At 33.1% G+C, this 21,279-nt stretch overlaps 1 protein-coding gene across 1 annotated transcript in view; it reads right to left on the minus strand.

Annotated features, from left to right (window-relative positions):
- Positions 1–605: 605 nt before the first annotated feature.
- LOC129222960 (homeobox protein Hox-B4-like) overlaps positions 606–21,279 on the minus strand; it is a 71,790-nt gene continuing 51,116 nt past the window's right edge. The window contains exon 2 of the mRNA XM_054857523.1: positions 606–1,051. Coding sequence (XP_054713498.1) covers positions 606–1,051 — 446 coding nt within the window. The remainder of the gene's footprint in view (positions 1,052–21,279) is intronic.

Below are 21,279 nucleotides of genomic sequence, written 5' to 3' on the forward strand. Positions count from 1 at the left end.
TGGTTTGTTTTGATGAAAAAATATAAATTTAAAAGTACATATCTAGAATATCAACTGATTTTTTTTCACACAAATCATTGCGTATTCGTATTGCATCACAACCAAATCTCATTCAAAAAATTTGTACCATCTTAAAGTAAATCGAATCATTCTTTGTATCATACTGGCAAGAAATCATTCTTTTCTTTTACTTAAAAGAGGTAACATTGAGTTTTCCTGAAATATTATTACCTGTGTTGCAACTATATATTATCAAAATAATGTTGATGGCAATATTACGTCTTGATAATATTTCTGCTTGAGTTAAGGTATAATGATAATGTAATGGCGCAAATAACTGACACAATGGCATTAATTCATCAAAAATGCCTTCAAAGGTAATGAAAGTAGGAGTTTTGTAGTCATTAGTATTGCAAAGCGCTCCAATAATGTTCCAGAGTGCAACACTCGTGAAAAAGTTTCAAACATGGAATAATCTCAGTTCGATTAACTGTTCAGAAACTCAACTTATTTTTTCTGTGAACCACAGTCTCTTTTTTCTGTTCATATTGCAGAGCTGTTGAGGACAACAGCTCAAGAAAGCTTTTTGGCAATGAAGGAATGCATCACAGCTCTGTAAGACCGTATTCGTCCTTTGGTTCAATAGGCGTGCCACATGTTGGCATGTGGGGCGTGTGCAGCCCTCTCCCTTGAAGCGACACCAGGGCAGGTTGTTGTGGTCTGTTGTTCCCGACGCTATTTGTGTTAACATTATTGTTATTGGTAGCAGCCGTTGTGTTGTTGGCATTACTGTTGCTGTTGTTGTTTGGGTTCTTCTTCTTGACATTCTTTGTGTTAGGCAGTTTGTTGTCTTTCTTCCATTTCATTCGCCTGTTCTGGAACCAAATTTTAATCTGTCGTTCACTGAGACAGAGAGAGTGGGCGATTTCGATCCTCCTCCGCCTTGTGAGGTACCGGTTGAAGTGGAATTCTTTTTCAAGTTCGAGGATTTGGTGTCGAGTGTAGGCTGTCCTCTGTCGCTTAGGCTCAATTCCAGGAAAGGTGCCATTGACTGAAACGAAATAAGACAGCAATTTTACTAGTTTGCAGGGCAAAAGACATTCAAACATAACGGTATTTCATTTACAAGTTAACATTCTTTTATAAAATTCAGCAATCGGAATACAGTATACATTCTCTGAAAAACCACACAACTGGTATAGTTAAACCTGTAAAGTTCACCAGCCTTGTAAGTGGACCACTTACACCTGCTTAAGTTGACAGCTATTTTCAGGTACAGAATTACTCCTAGATCATATACAACAACCTCCATAAGTTAAGTTGACCACTAAAGTACTGCACTGCAGATGGTAAACTTACAGAGGTTTCACTGTATTGTGTAAATATGGAATCTTAGCGGTATACGTCACAATATATATACAAGTTAAAAGTTTTGTGGGTTTACTGGTAACAGTATCTATATACAATACATAAACAAACGAAAGTTTATATCTGATTATAAACAAAAGTCTTTGGCTACTTTAAATGTATATAAATAAATGCACAATATGTTAAATACGAGTAGTTCTGGAGAATACTCCAGATTTAAACTCAGGAAAAAGTTGAGCACAAGCATAATTTACTTTGAGCTGCAGTCCTAATAAATTGCTTCTGAGGTAGTGATTGGGACAATCGTGCGGATTCTTCCCTACTAGCATAGTGACTAGCATTAAACCTTTATGTACAATTCACGTGATAGTCAAATAAAATTCCTCGTCACTCGATGGGTCACGGAACGAGTGACTGTAATGTAAAGTCAACAGATTGCAGCAACTTGCACATGTCAATCCGTGGTAACAACAAAGTCATAACTTCAGAGAATGACCGACAACAAATTAATTGTTGCAACGATGTTTCAGTGTAGGCATATGAAACATGTCCCAAATGCGTTACAACGGGACTCGTTTGAGACGTTTCAATTCCGTTACTTAGTGACTGTGACAATTGTGACTCACGCTGAAGTCCATACTATCAAGATGATATATATTGATCGTAAACTAATAAATGAAAAAACAAACTATCAACGGACTAAATAGAATAAAAGTTAGAAATAATAGCAATTGTGCTGAACCAACAAAAACTATTATTGGGTCAACTGGCATAGATGCTATCGTCTAATATGACTGATTTGTATCATTAACCATCAGAATTATAATATTCTTCTATAGCTACATTCTCACAAGAATATATGCTGGTTTTCAATTTTCTGCTGTTCAAAAACTGATGTTTCAATTATAATTACTATTTCAAGTGCCCTCCATGTGCCCCCTAATTCCCGGCCCAAGGTTAAAATTTAGTGCCCCTATTGCAAGAAAATCGGCACATTTTAAAGTCTTTGTTTCAAAGAAAGAAAAAAAAATATAATCTTACTAATTGTGCCCCTAAAATAATGGGACCCAGCACCACGGACCCGCAGGACCGAGTGTTACATGCACTGGGTGAATGGAAGAAGATTATCCACACAACTATCTTAAAATTTGAAGAAATGGGACATAACCTCATCTTCCACCCATCCCTTCAATAGGTGCACTAAACGCAGGGGAGTGTAAGCACCACCTCCTACATAGAAAGCCCTATCACTGCTGTCGTCACATGACCGAAAAAGGCTGACTCAGAGGAAATTTCCCGATGAAAATCGCTTTAATTAAATTAAAGCGATTTTCATCGGGAAATTTCCTCTCTTATATTATCTCTTAACACACTAAAGCTATTATTTTGAGAACATTAGTTCACCAAAAATATTAACATAGATCAAAGGAGAAATCAAAAGTTCATTTCCTAAGTTTACGCTTTTTTGTTCTTTAAATTGAGCAAATGAGAAAGAACGTAGGGACTAACAAGATTACTGTAACCAAAATTTTCAATACATTGTATTACATCCGAATAATTTTTAAAGAGTCTTATTATATTCGAAAAATAATATCTTAATTATCAATATCTTAACGAAGTAAACGTAAATGAACAATTTAAATTTTAACTATCATAGACTTATACTTAAACAAGAACAACGTACTTTAAATTTTCCTATTTGCAATCGTAGAAGCGTTCTGAGTAACGCAATGACTATCACAATAAAGTATTCTAAAAAAATGTACAATTGAATATGAAATGCGTTCTGCATAAGTATGAAAAGATACATGGGAACAATGGAAATCATGCGTCACAATCTGCAACATGAAGTAATCAAATGAATATGATGCGAAAAAGGAAGCAATATTGAAAAAATGTCAGTTGTGAGTGAAATATTTTCTTTTTGTTTACTTCCCTTGGCGACATTTTTCCCAATCAATTAAAACAAGTTTTTAGTTTTATTCTTACTAATTTTCGTAAATCTAGCTGCATTCTATGAATATTATTGAACTGACGACCGCAAGAAATTTAGTGATCAGAATTTCTTTTATGCAAAATGTAAAATAATATCCAAAATATTCTGTAAATATTTCTTTCATTGGAAAAATGCAATTTGCGAGCAAGAACGAGTCATTGACGGCTTGAAAAAGAAAACAAAATTCTTATTTGTTCTTATTAGCCCGGTCAATTTAGACATAAAAATAGTGATCAAATAACGAAAATTCCGGGAAAGCTAAATTTTTGTAGGGACCTTGGGTTTACTATTACAAATAAGGTGCCAAAAGTCCCCATCGATCCCATGTGCGCTAAAAAAGTTATTTGGGGTCAAAGGTCAAAATTTTAGGTTTTTTGGATTTTTCTCAAAAACGGTAAGTTTTATCGAAAAATACCGCAGACCAATGTTATAGATCTCAAAATTCTCTATAAAAATGGTCCTTATGATTTTTTTCTCCAAGACCAAACCTTCCCAGATATTGCGTACTCTCAAAAGACAGCCAATCATTTACAGAGTCCCCTCTACTTGCATGGCCTTGAATAACATCTGGCTATTCTAGTCCGTGTGGCATCGTTCACGTACCCAAAGGGGCCGGACCTACTAAAGGCATGGGTGCACCCCTCGATATCGCGGAGCCCCCCTCCCCCCTAAAAAGCAAGAGTCCCCCTCCAAAAACTGAGAAAAATGCCCCTCAAAACAACCCCCTTTTAAATGTTTTTTGAGCTCTCAAACTGTAACCACATTTCATACAATAAAACATAGTTTGGCTGGCGAGTCGCATTATTATCCTAACTTCTAACAATGTTTGGCCTTAGTGATACATTGTGAGTAAGATTTCTGGATTCTAATCTGACTCTAAGAAATCCATCTCTCTTGGTTAGACAACAAACTGTGCTTGACGCTTCTTTGTCTAATTTTACGCATTGTCTCACTGCTTTAGTATAACATGAGGTATTGGAAATCATATAATTCAGTAGTTACGCCCTCAAGCACCATTTCTTTTAAAGTTTTATCTGATATTCCTTTTTTAAGAACATGATTCGAGTTTTTCCACTTATCAAAGAACTCAAGTTGAAATCTGAAATTGTAAATTTTCGCAATACAATCGAATTTTTTTAACTTGCCATCGTACTATTTTTGGATCATCAGCTCTTGTTCTGCTAACTGGTTACTTTGAGAATCTAAAAAATATAACACTAGGCATTGCGGATGACCATCATCAGAGAACTTGTTTCAAGACGGATTACGACGATCAGTTCGAAGATGGATAATGAACATGTATAATTCCAGATTTCAATTTTGAGGCAGAGAGACTGCTATGAGCTTATCGATAAGCAGAACTGGTAAAACTCGGCAACTCCCTCTTTCAAAAAGGGTGACTTCCGATAAAACTTTGAAAGAAATTGCTTGGTGGCGTACCTACTAAGTAGTATGGTTTTCAAAACTTCACGTCATACCAAAGCAGCGAGACGATAGGAAAAATAAGAAAAAGAAGTGTCAGGTACTCAAAACCTCACATGTCATACTAATGCAGTGAGACGATAGGTAAAATAAGAAAAATAAATGTCAGGTACAGTTTGCTGCCTAACCAAAAAGGATGGATTTATTCGAGTCAGATTAGAATCTAGAAATATTAAGCCACAATACCATCAAGCCACAATTTCAATCAAAACTGAAAATTATGAGAAGTAAAATAGTTCAACTCGCATGCCAAACTTATGTTTTATTGTAATCAATGTGGTTACAGTTTGAGGGCTCAAAACCCATTAAAATTTCTTTAGCAACGTCTTTTGTTTCAAAGGGTGACTGATGTGGGCTGTTGCAAGCCACATTATTTTAAAATTTTTATACTTAACCTTTGTTCTCTATCATAGGTAAATTTGGCATTTTGAGTCAAAGTTATCTGCTAAGTGGAGAATTAAACATTTTTTTACTAGATAAGAAATGCTTTTATTACTTTTTGTTTTTTTCGTATCTATGTAAGAATTTATGAATTTGAAAACAAACTTTTACAAATCATAACTTCTAATATTTTTTTTTCTAAGTACAGAGCAACACCATGTTATTCAATTCTGACTATATTGGTCAAATTCAAGACTCAACGCATGTGTGGAACTTTAAAATACAGTTTAATATTAAAATGATCTTATACAATGTGTAATCTACACAAAAGCCTGCTCTTAAGAGCGATAACATCAAATTTCTCAAATTTTGATATTTGATGAAATTATTATAACTTTTTCCAGTTTTTATGCATTTATCGTCAACTTCAAGGCGCGAGCGACACCTCAAGATATTTTTTGCGGTCTAAATCCTTTTGTTGAACCAAATATCTCTACAAAAGGCAACTTTTCCGGGCCATTACTTAGCGTTTATCAGATTTTGATTTTTTTCAATCCACCCTAATGAGCATAACCAGTACTTCAAAAGTAAGTCCACCTCGAACAAGAGCGGGATTAAGTGAATCTGAATCCAGCTTTTGTTGTAAAAAACACTGCTTATTTTGTGGCGAGGAAGTGGATGAAGAGGCTGTGAAGAACACAGAATTATCGCAGAAAAATTTATAAAGTTTCCACACTTACATTCAAAGAATCCCTTTTAAAATTAGCTAAAGATCTTTCTGAGGTGTGTCAAATGCTGCTCTTGCACGTTTTCATTTTGAGTATGATTTAGTCGCTGCTTTTTACATTTTTCTTTCATTACTCTGCGTTTTCTTCTTCTCAGCCTCCTCCTCATCCGCTTTACAGCCACAAAATAAGCAGTGTTTTCAAAAACAAAAGCTGGATTCAAATTCACTTAATCGCACTACAGTACGAGGAGGACTTACTTTTGAAGTACTAGCCTCTTTTTCTTCACGTTGCTGCAGAGATTGAATTTTGCCGGGTGTATGATTTTCTGCAATCCACGCGAATTGTAACGGACTTTTGACTTCTTAAATAATTAGCATTCTTATAACTTCTCCTGAGACTTGCATCAATTAAAGTTGGCATTCCACAACTGTCCAGCACAACAGTTTCACCTTCAGTCAAAAGTTTATTGCAAATAAAGCGAAACTGTGACATTTTTCTTAAATATTGATCAGCACAAACAACAGCAGACGCTTGTGATAAATACGTTTATTCACTCGAACTGCACGTTTAACTCTAAAAGAAGCAGGCACCGTCAGGGGTGCCCTCCCCCCCCCCTAGGAGGGGTCACGACCCAGACTGCGCCATCGAAATTTTTAGGGGGATTGTTTTGAGGGGTATTTTTTATTTGGGGGGAGGCATGCTTTTGGGGGGATTTCCGCGAAAATGGGGGGGGGTGCGCCTTTGCTCTTAGTGGGTTGGACACCTCTGGGTATGTGAACGATGCCACACGGACTAGAATAGCCAGATGTTGTTCAAGGTCACGCGAGTAGAGGGGATTCTGTAAATGACTGGCTGTCTTTTGAGAGTACGCAATATCTGGGAAAGTTTTGTCTTACAGAAAAAAAACATAAGGACCATTTTTATAGAGAATTTTGAGATCTACAACTTTGGTCTACGGTACTTTTCGATAATACTTACCGTTTTTAAGAAAAATCCAAAAAACCTAAAATTTTGACCTTTGACCCCGAATAGCTTTTTTAGCGCACATGGGATCGATGGAGATTTTTGGCACTTTATTTGTAACGCTAAACCCAAGGTCTCTACAAAAATTTAGCTTTCCCGGAATTTTTGTTATTTCCATTGTCTAAATTGACCGGATTATATGTTGTAAATTATATCCATTATAGGTTGTTAAAGTTCAAAGATTTTCATTTCTGTTTTATTCTTCGTTACAGAGTAAGATTACTAAAATACCTTTATATTTACAGAATCAATTTAACTATAAAAAGGAGATTTTCTAAATCAACGAGTGAACTCTGCTTTACAGTAGTAGCATTAGCGAAAAAAAATGGCAAATTATTCGAAACTTAATTTTAGATTGGCGTACGTATTGATGAGTGTTGAGAGCGCTAAACAGCCAAATAAGGATCTTTGGCCTTTGAATCGGCCTTTTTCTTTTCTAGTACGACAACGCACATTTCAAGTAACCACTTATGAGGCTTTCTTGTAAGTAGTGATAGTGTAAGTGACAAAATGAAAAAAAAATTGAGACAGCTAGTTCAAATGGTAGGAAAAACTCTCATCTGTTTTCGAACAAGAGATGATACTACAGTTGTATTAGGTGCGGCTGTACAGTGTACAGTCAGGTTTAGAAAATTATTAAAGTGCCTTTCAACATTGTACGTGTTTTACTCAAAACTTTAAAAAATCCACTTACAGTCCTTTGCTGCTCACTGCCTCAATTTATAAAATTATATAAAAAATACGTCAACTGAAACGAAGAATCATGTATGAAAAACTAAAATGAAGAAGATATATTGAGTGTAACGATGTGCAAATTTAAGCAGTAAATTGCAAAATGTACGCTATAAAACATTCCGAAAGGAATCCAGAAGCAGAAGGGAAAGTGGAGGAGGCTGAAGAACTACATGGCATCGGATAAGAATAATGTCTCTCGATTTAAAACAGGTTGTCCAGAAATAAAAATAACCTAGGTGAATTAAAGCCTCTGTGAAACTGAAAAGAGCGCTGACAGCTCTACAGCTGTCCGAAAAGCAGTCGGAAAGATCGGATACATTTATCTTTTCCTGTGCTGCTTGACAGTATCAAAGGACCGCAAACATCGTGCGGTTTTTCTGCTGCGCTGCGCTGTCGAAGTCTTCTTTTTCAACTCGGCTGAAATGCCAGTTGATGACGGAAATGGAAAGTATTTTGAAAAAAGAAAAATGCTCCTTGATATCATCGCATCTTTGTTGTAAATCAAGAAGGCGAAAGAAGTTAATTAATGAAGTTTGAATTGCGCTTAATGAGCGCTTAATGGATTAATGAATATCTGCGGACTGCCGATTTCTGATGAATGACTTCTTAATTGACGTTGATCTGTTAACAACTGAAAAAGCACCTAAGGACGGCAAAAGTGGCCATTGGAACAATTATCCAATCATCGTTTATTAATATTTCTTTTATTAATTGTAAGGTATAAATGTAATTAATATACGGTAATGAAAGAGGAAGTCAAAAGCGTTTTATAGGTTTTATCGCTCAAATTAGCAGATTACTGCATACACGTGTTTCGGGGCTTTAGAGAACCCCCTTTTCAATGCAAAATAGAGAGCCTTTCGATGTAAAGACATCCGGTAAAAGCTATAGTTCGGTAATGTGTAGATGGGGATTAACTAAGTTTATATGAATTTTGACTTTCAGTAAAAATTAAAACTTTATTTTCAGTCTTTTTTTCTCCCTGTTATTCCCCCCCCCCTTTTTTTCTTTCTTTTTTTTTTCTTTTTTTTTTTTCAAATTTACTTTAACAGTACACGACTTGAATGTGGCTTAAGTTTTTTTTTCTGATTTCCTCAAAAGCTGCACGGGAAATATATTTTTCTAGGCCATTCCGTTAATTCACCCAGAGTTATCTATTTCTTCTTCTTTTTTTTTTTTTGATTTACTGTGTTTTCATACAATGCCTATAGTTTTCCAGTAAAATATTGATTGGAAAACTACTGCAAACCGATTTCTCGATTAGATAAACAAGGTTGAGCTAAGTAAAAGCAATCTAATTTTAAAATAACCTAAGTTAATAAACACAATACGCATAACATCTTGCATAACACTGTAAACATTTTTCAAAAATGAATAAAAATAAAACATTCATACATGTGAAAAAACGTTTATGGTACTCCAAGAGCAGCAGATGAGAAATTACTGATCAGTTTGATTCAAACTGTTGAATAGTTTTAAATTAAATGGAAATTAATAGTAAAAACAAAGAATAAAAATTAATAATTTGTACTCAACAGTAAATCATTTTGTGTCAAAAATCCGTCATATTTGTCTTTAGCGTACAACTAAAAGAATCCTAAACTAAGAGTTTACTGTAACGAGTTAACATTATATATTACATTTAACGAGTTTAATGTAATTCAGAGAAGAGTTTTAAAATAACTGACATACGAGCAAAACTATTGTAAAAGCACATATTTGACTTTTGGTTACAGGAAGTGAGATAAAGATCAGAATGAAGGCGTACATGTGTTCTGGGATTACATGGAACTCCTTCTTAATTTCATGAATCTTAAAAACTTTACATTGGAGAACAATTCCATGAAAATAAAGCAAACTAATAGGTATTTCAGGAACTGAAGTGGGAGTCTCTCAAGTACAAAATTTTCAAGGATTTTTTCTTCTTCTTCTTCTTTTTTCCCCCTTCTTCTTCTTCTTCTTCTTTTTTTTTTTTTTTTGACATTTTCAGTGATTCAAGGAGTGTTTCAATGTACACTGAAGGGGCAAAGATCATATTCTGTTTTTAAAAAGTTAAACGAATTTTTAGTTAAGTGTAAACAAAATCATATTTTCGATGACTTCGGAGATGAGATTCAAAACCTGATAAAAAAGAAAACACGAGTTGACATTTAAAAGTTACGGCACAGTTTAAGACACTATTAATCATGTGCTAAAGAAGACACACCAGCAGAAACTATCAAAATCGAACAAAACTTCGCGTATAATCACCTTCACTGCTGCCATACTATGCGAAGAAAACAATTACCTTTAACGGTTATCGCTTCGTAACGCTCCCTACTTAACCCCAAGAAGGTCGCAATTAATAAAGCAATTACCTTCTGAGTTCACTTTTTTCTCCTGACTCTCTTTACTTTTTATAAATCCCCCCGTTGCTTGGTTATTAAGCCTTTTTGAGCGTCGCAAGCTATTTACAGGACGAACGGTTTTTTGATTTATCGTCGCCGCGCGTAATGTATGCGGCGGTGGCGGCGGCGTAAAGTTGCGACGTGGGCCGGTGACAAAACGGGTCATTTATTACAACGGGAGAGGCCCCCGTAAAATGGGAAAAAGCACGTGCTGTGTCACGCCGTTTCGGCTTGTTTACCTCCGGGACTTGCGGAGTCTGTGAAGTAACCGTCCCTCAAACCGAACAATACCTTATTGAAAATAAGATCCAACTGGTTAAGTGAATACATAATATTGCTACTGCAGTAAATTCTTCAGTATCTATCACAAAAGCGTTAAAATTAGATGGCGCATTAAAATACGTGAATAAATATTGTATATTATGAACTAGTTATTTTCTATCATGAAGGGGGGGGGGCAAAGAATTTCTTCGCTCTTGAACTCCAAAAAACTGCAATTTTCCCTTCAAACGTTTTGTAATATTTACATATATCAGGGGTTACCATTTCCCTCCCACCAAAGAGTTATGACACATCCTTCTGAAATGCAATGAAGTACCCCCTCCAGATATAGACGAACCCCCCAATGAGATGAAAAAAAAAACCTGCAACATTAGGTCCCTAAAAAAGTCAATATCACCAGTCTGCGCTATCACCTTCTCCCACGCCCCCGCTTTCTTTATCTGTATATGAATATCTTTTACACGGAACTCTTTCTCAAATGTAATTATGTAAATGAATAGTTACGAAAATCCTTTTAAATTTTTCGGACATTTATTATTTAATCCTACATTTCATGAAGTGCACATAACATATTATGATGAGGTTTCATACACTCCATCTCGTCAGTTAAAGTTTAAAGCGCTCACATTTAATTTATTTTTACACTGATTGCGTCAGAGACGGAATTCTATCTCTAACATTTTGCACTTGTCAATACATATACTATATAGCTAAATTGCCTTGGTTCCTTGTTAACTCATTCATTTTCATTTATTCCATCTTTAAAGATTACTTTCACTCAGAGGACGAGATTTCTTGGTTAGATTATGCCACAAATAGGGAATAGATAAGTTTTGCCAACTGGTGTGATACCTATCCAGAAATAATGTGTTACAAAAAATGTATTTTCAAATCGGCATTAGTCTTGTCCACAGCATTCTCTAAAAAAAGGTTTTTTGCTGAATAGAGAAGGCCTTTGAGAATAATTAAGGCGATAAAATTCATGACTAAAAAACAAACACATTTATTTCTAAATAACTTATGAAGTTTTGTTAAAATTTATTTTGAATTTCATATACAGTGACATTCTACACCTGATAAAAGAGGTTTACTTAGACAGGTGGTCAACTTACAAGTGTGATCAGCTTTACAGGTTTTACTGTACTGAGATCCTAATTTTCAAGGTCAGACAGACATTAATTTTTTTAGAAGTGGAACAAACTGCTTTTAAGTGCTAACGATTAAAGACGTGCCATTTGTAGTTGAAACTACTGAATTAAGTCTCCTGAAGCCTGAAGCGAACTGAAATTAGAATAGTCTGAAGAAAATGTGGTCGCTCCTATAGTATATAATGAAAATGGTAGCTTAAATAATGGGGAAAAGGCTATCCATTGTTTCTGCGAAGGATAATTAGATTTCATCTAATATTGGTCTGTCGGAGTAATCGCTTACTCATTATATTCACTAATTACACTACATTTATTTTAATTAGTAATTATAATTTGAAAAAGGCTCTCGTATTAATTATTTTTTATTATTGAAATTTCATAATGTTTTATTGCATTAAAAATGTTTACATTACCGGCTTCTTCTCTTGTAAATAGATGTTAAGCAGGCTGCTTTACAGAGAATGTGCTATCATGGTTTTTGAGGGGAATAATTGAAGTCCATCAATTGATGGAGAGCTTACTGGAATAATCGTTTGGAGAACATTCATTTGTTAATCAATTTGTTAACTTGACAGCAGCAGGTAATTTTAATTTAAACTTGTCTCCCGTTCCAATCAGTCTTTTATTAATACACTTTCAAAATATTATATAACCAAGGACGGATACAAGGGTGAGGCGATGGGGACGATCGCCCCAACCCTCACGAGATACAGGAACTTCCATCTGGTATGTTTTCGTTATTTAAGTTTCAAAAATGGCACTTTGGCACTTTTACATAATCTTGAATGATGTAAGGATAAATGGAACTCTTGCCCTTCATTTTTTTTTTTTTTTTTGGAATTTGAAGTCTTGAAAATGAATTCATAGCCCATCTCCTATTACTCTGGGGATATGAACAGAAACCCCAGGAACCGGGGATCTTTTTTGAAATTGAAGTTCCAAAACCTCAATTTTAGACGATCTTAAATGATATTAGAGATAGATTCAAGGGTTGCCTTTGAATATTTTTTCGGAAGAAACGCAGCTGTAGGACACCTTTGATTATTATTTTTGATTGTTAATTTTGTCGGCTGGGATTAGTTTAGAGGGGATCCTCGCGTAGAAAGGATTTGCTCTGTTAACAAATTTATTAACTTGACAACATTTAATTATAACTCTAATCTGAGTCTCATTTTTATTTTTGATTATTCAATAACTATGTCTCTTTATATAACTGAAATTTTCATTAGTTTGGTTTTACTATTTTTGACATATATTGGAATACATTGAACATTGGTGCGCATAACTGAAGTACTCACTTTGAATTGACTAGTTGTGGTCACATTAGCTTTAAAGGATCTTAAATATCTTAAACAATGTCAAAAGTATACGTATATCATAGAAAAAAGCTAAAAAATGCGTACGTAGCAACAAAACTGCGATTTGATTTAAAAAAAAAAACGGAAAATCTGAAATGCAACGAAATTTTACTAATGGTCACTAAAAAGAACTAACATAGATAAAAACTTACGTTTGTAAAAAGTGTGGCGGTTGTTATATATACACACACACACATATATATATATATATATATATATATATATATATATACATACTGGTTGGGTGCCTATAAATAGTCGTTTACCCTATATAAACTAATGGGATTTAACAGGTGCATGTGCATTAAATTTAATGTAAAAAAGTTCTCAGTACTCATTTATATTCTGAATGATAGTCCTACTTTATAAGTACAATATATCAGCAGTTTCAGCAGCACGTTTTTACTTTGCTAAATGCATATCTAAATAGAGGACATACAATGGCTCCCCAAAGTGTTCGTACACCTACGATTTTCAATGAAATAGACCCGTATCCATCAATTAGAATTAATATTTCTTAATAGGTATTTTATTATAAGATCTATGATCTATTTTTAACAAAACCACTTGAAAATTTTTAATAAAACATTAAAACTTATTTTTTTTAAAACAAAAAATCAAAAAGTGCCGGAAATTTTATCTTACAAAAGTCTTTGTACACTTTGAAAAAATGCCAAAAAATTAGTAAATAATCTAACTTTTTACTAAGTTATTATTTAGTAGAATATCATGCAGTAGCAGCAACAGCTTTGAAACGTCTGGGAAGATTTCATTGTTTTTTCTTTCTTTTTTTTGTGCAATTTCTGAGTAAGCGTTCAGTCGCACTTTGTGCCTTACTGTTTCTAGTTCGCTTTTCCTTTCAATGGTGTATTTTCGTAATATGCCACCAGATATCGCCAAATATGTTCCATTAAGTTTAAATCTGGCGATTGATGAGATATTTCTAAGCTTAAGGACAATTTTTGAGGCACCAAACGGAAACGTGTGCTTCTTATCGTTATCTTGATAAAAAACAAAGTTGTTCCCAGTTACCAAATTTTGGGCTAATAGTATAAAATTGTTTTTTAAATATTTAAATGAACAGCATGATTCATTATTTCATCAAAAAATTCCAAATTTCCAAGTCCTGATGCTGATATGCACCCTCACACAAAAACACCTTCACCGTCCTGATTAACTGATTCAACTAAGTTCTTAAGATCAAGTTCCCCATTTTTTCTTCTATTGACAATCATACAACAATTTAACCCAAATTGTTGAATTTATTTTCATCTATAAGTAAGACGTTGTTCCAAAACGTTTTGAGCTTATTTATCATTGATTTTACGACGGGAAGCGTAAGCTTACTGTTTTTCGCACGAACAAGAAAATTTCTGCGGGAAGAGATCCCATTTAATCCAGCTAATCAGAGAACTTGGCGAACATTTTTAGGTGAAAATTAAACGTAAAATGTTTCATTCAATTCTGCAAAAACTTTTTCAGTTCTGAAATGTGTATTTTTCATATTTTGTTTAACTGTAAACCTCCGATCACGCTTTGTTAACTTTGCCAGTTGACCTTTTCTTACCTTGTTTTCGATCCGATTCCTTTCTTTAAAGCATTTTATCAAGCACTTCACTAAATAATGGTATAAATTAACTAATTTAGAGACATTTCAAACCAATTTACGGCTACTGTGAGGGGAAAAAATCAAATTTCGAATCGTGTTTGTTGTTTTCTACGCATACCTGCCATTTTAAAATAATAAGCAGAATATTAGGGAATAAATAAACAAAAAATTAAAGGCAAATAAAAAAAAACGACATATGATAATTTTAATTATGAATTTACTCGAAAATATTTCAGTGTACGATGACTTTTGTGGCGTATTTTTTCTGTATCTTCGTTCTTTGACAAATTTCAAAAATAAAATCTGGAAATATTTTGAAAAAAAAAAATACTGATTTTCATTCAGAATGGCATAGGAATGGTTTGAAAAAAAATTAGACTTCATATACGAATCCAGTTTTGCGTTATTTTGGTTTTACTACAAAATTTCAAAGTGTACGAACACTTTTGGGAGCCACTGTAGATACTGTCAGGAAAATTATGTTCTGACTTTCTTAGAGTAAAATTCTCCATAACAGACAGGGAGAAGTTTCATGAAGTGATGAAGAAAAACAAATTATTTTTGAAGAAAGTTTATATATTGGAAAGACAATTTTCAATCTTTTTCAGCTGATTGAACTTGAATTTAGTGCATATCGAAAAATAGTCTACTCATATGCACGCAAGCACATGCTCGCACATAAAAACAAAAGCTTCAAAATCTTTAAATTTTCCGAAGCCATATATTATGAGTATCAATCATATTTAAAAATGAATAAATGAGGAAATTAAGAAAGAGTGAAGAAGAGAGAAAAAAAAATCCTCTCGATGAAAGTTTACGAAACAGGCAATTTTTCATTTAAAAATGGAGCATAGGTTTGACGATTTGAACAAATGGGATAAAATTATGTAAGGAAATGTGGGGCAAAGGGAAATAGCGAGGCAAAGTGAAATGGGGAAATATTTACTCTGCTTTTAGCGCCACCTATCTGGTAATATTTTAAGTATATAGTAACACAAGTAATCTTTTCCGTTCAGGAAAAAGCTACCACCGAAGATTAAAGCATGTAATAATACAAGCAATTTTCAAATATTGATACTCATATTGTAATATTTTGCTGTAAGTAAAACATTATTTTTGTTGCTATAAAATGATAATTTTTTGTTGTTAACATTTTAAGTATTAATTGAGACCTTCAAACATTCGGTGAAGTATTTGTTTAGTTAGTTTAAGTTTATTTGTATCGTAAATATTTTGCACAATTAGTCGAGCACATGCTGGACAAAGTGAAATAGCTTATTTTGTTTACTCACTCAATTATTTACTAAATCACTTAAGTGCATTCATTTATTAATTCATTTACCTTCTTTTATTTAGTAATGCATCTATTTATTCATTCACTTATTTTCTTATTCATTCTCTCTTTTACTCACTTATTTGTTTTTTTTTTTCATGTATTTATTTAATTTTTCGTTTATTGTTTCAGTATCTTCTCGTTCCTTCATTTATTAAACTTTTTATTTACTGATTTATTTGATCAGAAATATTTTTTTTAATCGATTAGAAAGTATTTCATTAGAAAGAAATTTTATTTTTCACTTTGCCCCATTAAAATAAATAAATAAATAAATAAATGAAATTTTCAACCTTTTTTTTTTTTTTTTTGAAGGTCAAATTTACTGCCAAAAGTAAAAAATACTGTTTCAATTCAAGTTTTGTTACGAAATACAATGTTCTTTCTTTATGTACTGTAATTTTCAAAACAAATTTCTAATTTGTTTGTTTTGAAAAGCTTTGTCATCTTTTCTATTTCACTTTGCCCCCCCCCCCCCAATCCCCTGCATTGTCCAAGTATCTATCAATCAAATACTATTTAAAAATGAATTTTAAAAAGAGAGAGAGAGAGAGAAAGAAAGAAAGAAAAGGGAAGCATGCGTAATTTTTGACCGCAAAAATAAGAGAAACGTAAAACGTATGAAAGTTTATTTATTCCTAATGGTATATTATTTTTTATGAAATTCGTAATTTTTTTATTTAAGGTCTGTTTTAAATGTCTGTCACCCCATCCCCGGGAAATACAAGTTGTGTTAGTGCCGCCAATCATCAATGGATCCATTGACCAACGCTTCAGAAACCTAAATAGAATATAATTATCACTTTCTATTACGAATTCGAAGTAAACTTCAACTAACGTAATTTTTCTTAATTTCAAATATTACGGTTCTAAAATACTATATAATACTATTCAATACTATACGCTCTATGAAATAGTTCTTCCGGTTCTATTGACAAGTTTATATGCAAGATCAATTCGAAATTAACATACAGTGCAGAACCTTTTATCCGGGAACCAAAAAACCGGGAAACCAGAAAACCAGCAACTTTTTGCCGATTTTCCCGCCATTTTTCAAAAATACACATTTTTGACAACTTTTGAAAAACTAAAAATTTGTTTGAAATACCTAAAAGAATATGAACGGTTTCTTAATAAATATCATATTACTCAAGTATAACTCGGGAAAATCGAACTTCAAATGGGCTTTAAGTGGGACAAAATTTCCGAAATATTTTCTTGAATTAAAAAGTGCGCTCGTAAGTCCAAAATTTTCGTGTTTTATTCCAACTGAAATCCAAAGAAATAAATATTGTCACATTCTAATGCAATATTTAATCGTGAATGGCTTAAATTAAATTATAGTCGTTTAGAGCGAAAGTGCGGGTAACGCCGAAAACCAGATTTGCGAATTTCCGGATAGCTGATCGTGGAATCTGGAAATCGTTTAACACAAGACTGTAATAAGGCTGCACGAATTCATAAATCAAATTTCTATTGATATTAACTTAATGTAAAAGCAATAGTTATCAATAACTATCGTAATCACAAATACAACATCTTTACAAAAAAAATTTAAAAAAGAAAAAAAAAGCAATGCGTTCATGAAAACAAATGTTTTCATTAACAACAGTTGAAAAATCGCACTTACGTTCAAAAACTTGTTTCTTGCCCTTCCCTTCATTTTCTTTCATTTTAAAACGTCGAAAAGGTTTTTTTTTTTTTTTTCAAACAGCGTGAGCCTCAGGTCTTATGAATAAGTTAATTTTTTTGGTGTTTGAATTATTCTCTCACTATAGTTGTTTTTAATATTTCGATTTTTATAAACATTTCTGAACTGTTTTCTTCTTATTTTAATTATATATATATATATATATATATATATTTATTTATTTATTTATTTATTTAATATAGTAATTAAAGTTTTCTAAACAATCGGCCAATAGCGCTTTTTAGTGATCCAGAAAACCAGGAAATTCAGATATCCGGGATAGCAATGATCCCGAACCTCCCGGATAATTGGTTCTCTACTGTAGTAAAAGACGTACTCTTGAAGTAGCCTATCTAGCCGGGGCGTGCACGGAAATTTTGGGGCCAGTTACAAATAACTTTTTCGGGCACCTCTCCATAATGTTTACCACTATGTCCCCATATATTTCACACCTCATTTTAAAAATTTCGGGCCACCTTCAGGCTCAGGCTCGAACCAACAGGTGACCCTTCTCCCCCCCCCCCTTCTTTGTGCACGCCGAAGTAAACGTCTTTTTAACGTTTTCTATAACTTGAATTCCACTTTGGGTGTCGCTCCCAGATGGGTGATACCCGGGGCGGACAACCCTTCCCCGCCCCTGCGTACTACTGTATTTATTTATGTATGTATTATTATTATTATTTTATTTATCTATTTATTTATTTATTATTAATATTCTTGATAATTATTTTATTTATATATTTATGTATTTATTTTTGTCGTCTTCAATATTCTACTTTGGTGTATGGTTTTCAAAGGGTTGAATGAGCAAAACACGTCCATAAAAGCTGTTGATGATTTCTAGCAATTAACTGACATAATAGATGTTTCTTAACTCTAAGCTTCTTATTATTGTGAGATTACCACCTGTTCTTGTGCTTAACTTTTCACAAATAGCAGTTAAAACTTATTAAAACTTGTACATAAGTGTGTTTTTATTTTCCGGAACACAAGCATAAAAATCTTTATTGCATAGGAAGTTTTGCAGGTATTGTTAGGGGGGCGGTAACAGCGACCCCAATTCTAAGCTAACCGATGATTTCATTTCTGACTTCGAATGGTTTTGTTTATTTCCTAAAAGATTCAGCACGTGTTTTCGCTTTGGGGATTTAGGTCGGAGAAGTACAAAAAAATCAACTTCGTTTTTTTCTTAGTTTTTAAAACTTGAGAGAAAGATAGGAATCAAACATTGCTTAGCAGATTTCTTACTCTCACAGTGTTATGCAATAGAAATTACATTTTCTCGGCCATTGGCTGCTCTAGATAAAATCTTTCATAAGTTTTGAAGCGTAAGAATGTATGAATATAATTTTTTTTATGCGTTTAATCTCAGCGAAATTTTCAATTCGTTAAACACAGTTCAGTAGAATTTCGAAATTTTGAGCTACCAATGAATTTTATAACCTGTTAAGCGATAAGAAAGTTAGCATTTTACAAATTCGGTGCAGTTAAGTGGGGACGATGGGAGCTGCCCACGCCGTGAAGGGGTTCGAAGTGACGACAACTTAGAGACATCTCGAAGTCTTTGAAGAGGAAAATGATGCCTCAAATTCAGTGTATGAGTGTAATACAGGGTGTCCGAAAAGTCCATTACACATTTAAAAAATTCATAGAAAACCAACAAATTGTCGTATGAATTTGCGGTTTGCACCATAATACTTCACTGGTTCAAGAGTTTTTATGACATTAATTATTTAAAAGTTACTTTTACATCGTTTTTGTTGACATGGGAAAACGCAAAAAGGAATGAAAATTACTAAACGAAAAATTAAAAACAAAGCATATGCTGACACCCTGGCAGCGAAATGCCTTTTTTCGTCTTCTTCCCCCCCCCCTTTCTTTCTTTTTTTTTTTTTGCGATGTCATAAAAACTCTTGAACCTGTGATGTATTATGGTGCAAACCACAAATTCATACGACAATTTGTTAGTTTTCTATGAATTTTTTAATGTGTCATGGACTTTTCCGACATCCTGTACAATCATGATTTTTTTTTTTTTTTTCAGTTTTCTCGCAAGAAATGGAGTTGTTGACGAAATATAGATTAATAAACTAGTAGTCGAAGGAGACAAACTTTCAAATCTGCCCAACATGTGTAGAGATCTTGAAAAACAATGTTACTGAACGAATGGCAGAGGTTACCTGTAAACGGGCCATGCAAGTACCGCTAGTTAAAAATAAATAAATGCCTTTAAATTTTATGAGCATTGCTCAGTATGATCTGAGTAAAAAGACAGCAGTATTCCGCACTTAAAGATTTTGCATATAATTCCATCTAATAAGGGGTGATGGAAATATTATCCTTGTTCATATTTAATAATCACCATCCTTGTTGACGTTACTGCTAAAATGTCAAGAAGAGAGTGGAGATATCATCAAGGATGACTTGATTAAGTTACAATAACAGAACAATTTGTCTGTCATAATAGCTAGTTTTCATGAAAATCTAACGACACAGAATAGTTTTTTTTAACTAGATTTTTATTAAATAATAATCAACAACGTATTGACGGACAAAATTAATTTTTTTCGGGATTGCAGGGAACCCCCTTTTCAATTTAAAAGTGATAATAGAGACAACGCAATCTATTTTCATCAACCATAAACATAATTTTTGAAAGTGGATTCAAGTTTCAGAATAAGTAAAAGGAATTACTAAAATACATTTTTTTTAAATTGCGTACAAATGACAACATCCTATTTCATAAGCAACTATTTCAACTGAATCGTGAACTTATATAGCTGAAAGCAAATAAATGAATAAATAAATATATGAATGAATAATAAATAATAATAATGAATAAATAATTTAAACCGAAGGAAATAGGTGATACAATGGGGTCGTTTCCAAAATTTTAAAAGTATTTTTTTCGGAAAGAGCATGCTTAAAAACATAGAATCTGACCATTTTTTAAATAATTTCTTTAAGTTTAATATTTTTAAAAAATTACTGAAATCGGTGCTCTTTCATCGTTTAACGCTTCTGCCGATGACATCACAAAGGATGAAATGCCATTCAGTGCACTCCGAACTTGGAATACAGTTCCAAGTTGGGGGTACTAAGCTTGAAAATTGTCTACGAAGAATATTGTGGGAATAAATTGCGTAATTGTATTGAGAAAAACAATAGTGACAAAAATTTTAAAAATGATGACTATTCTGATGACAATAAATGTGTCATAGTGTTACAGTATAGAAAATTTATCATTGGTTAAAAAAAAAAAAAGCATCTATCGATGAGCAAAAGACGTTTTGCCAAAGTATACGGATGTTAGTTCTTATAATGAAAATGAATCTCAAAGTATAGATAAGACTAATTTATTAGTTGTGAAATTCACTAACGAGAATGAATAATGAATGAAAATATGGGAAATGATGCACATAAAGAACTAAGAATCAACTGCATGAGGAATTATTTGGGCTCACCAAATACTTTTCTGCTTCCAAATGTGTAGGAAAATGTTGAAACATTGCTTGCATTCAAAAGAATTAAGAAAGTTGGGGGGACAATATTTTCAGGGGTAAGTATACATTATGAAATTTTTGAAAGCTTATAAGTTTGTTAGTTCTACTTATTGTTTTTTTTTTTTTGCTTTAATTTAGTTGTAAAGTAAACTTTTTTACAATGATAGTAGGTGGTACCCCAAGCTATTATCTGTTGCACCATATAGAGTCCGATCATTCTGATATTGGACATGGAGCACATTTCTATTTCAGCCCC

The sequence above is a fragment of the Uloborus diversus genome, chromosome 5, assembly GCF_026930045.1.
Source record: "Uloborus diversus isolate 005 chromosome 5, Udiv.v.3.1, whole genome shotgun sequence".
Taxonomy (NCBI): Eukaryota; Metazoa; Arthropoda; class Arachnida; order Araneae; family Uloboridae; genus Uloborus; species Uloborus diversus.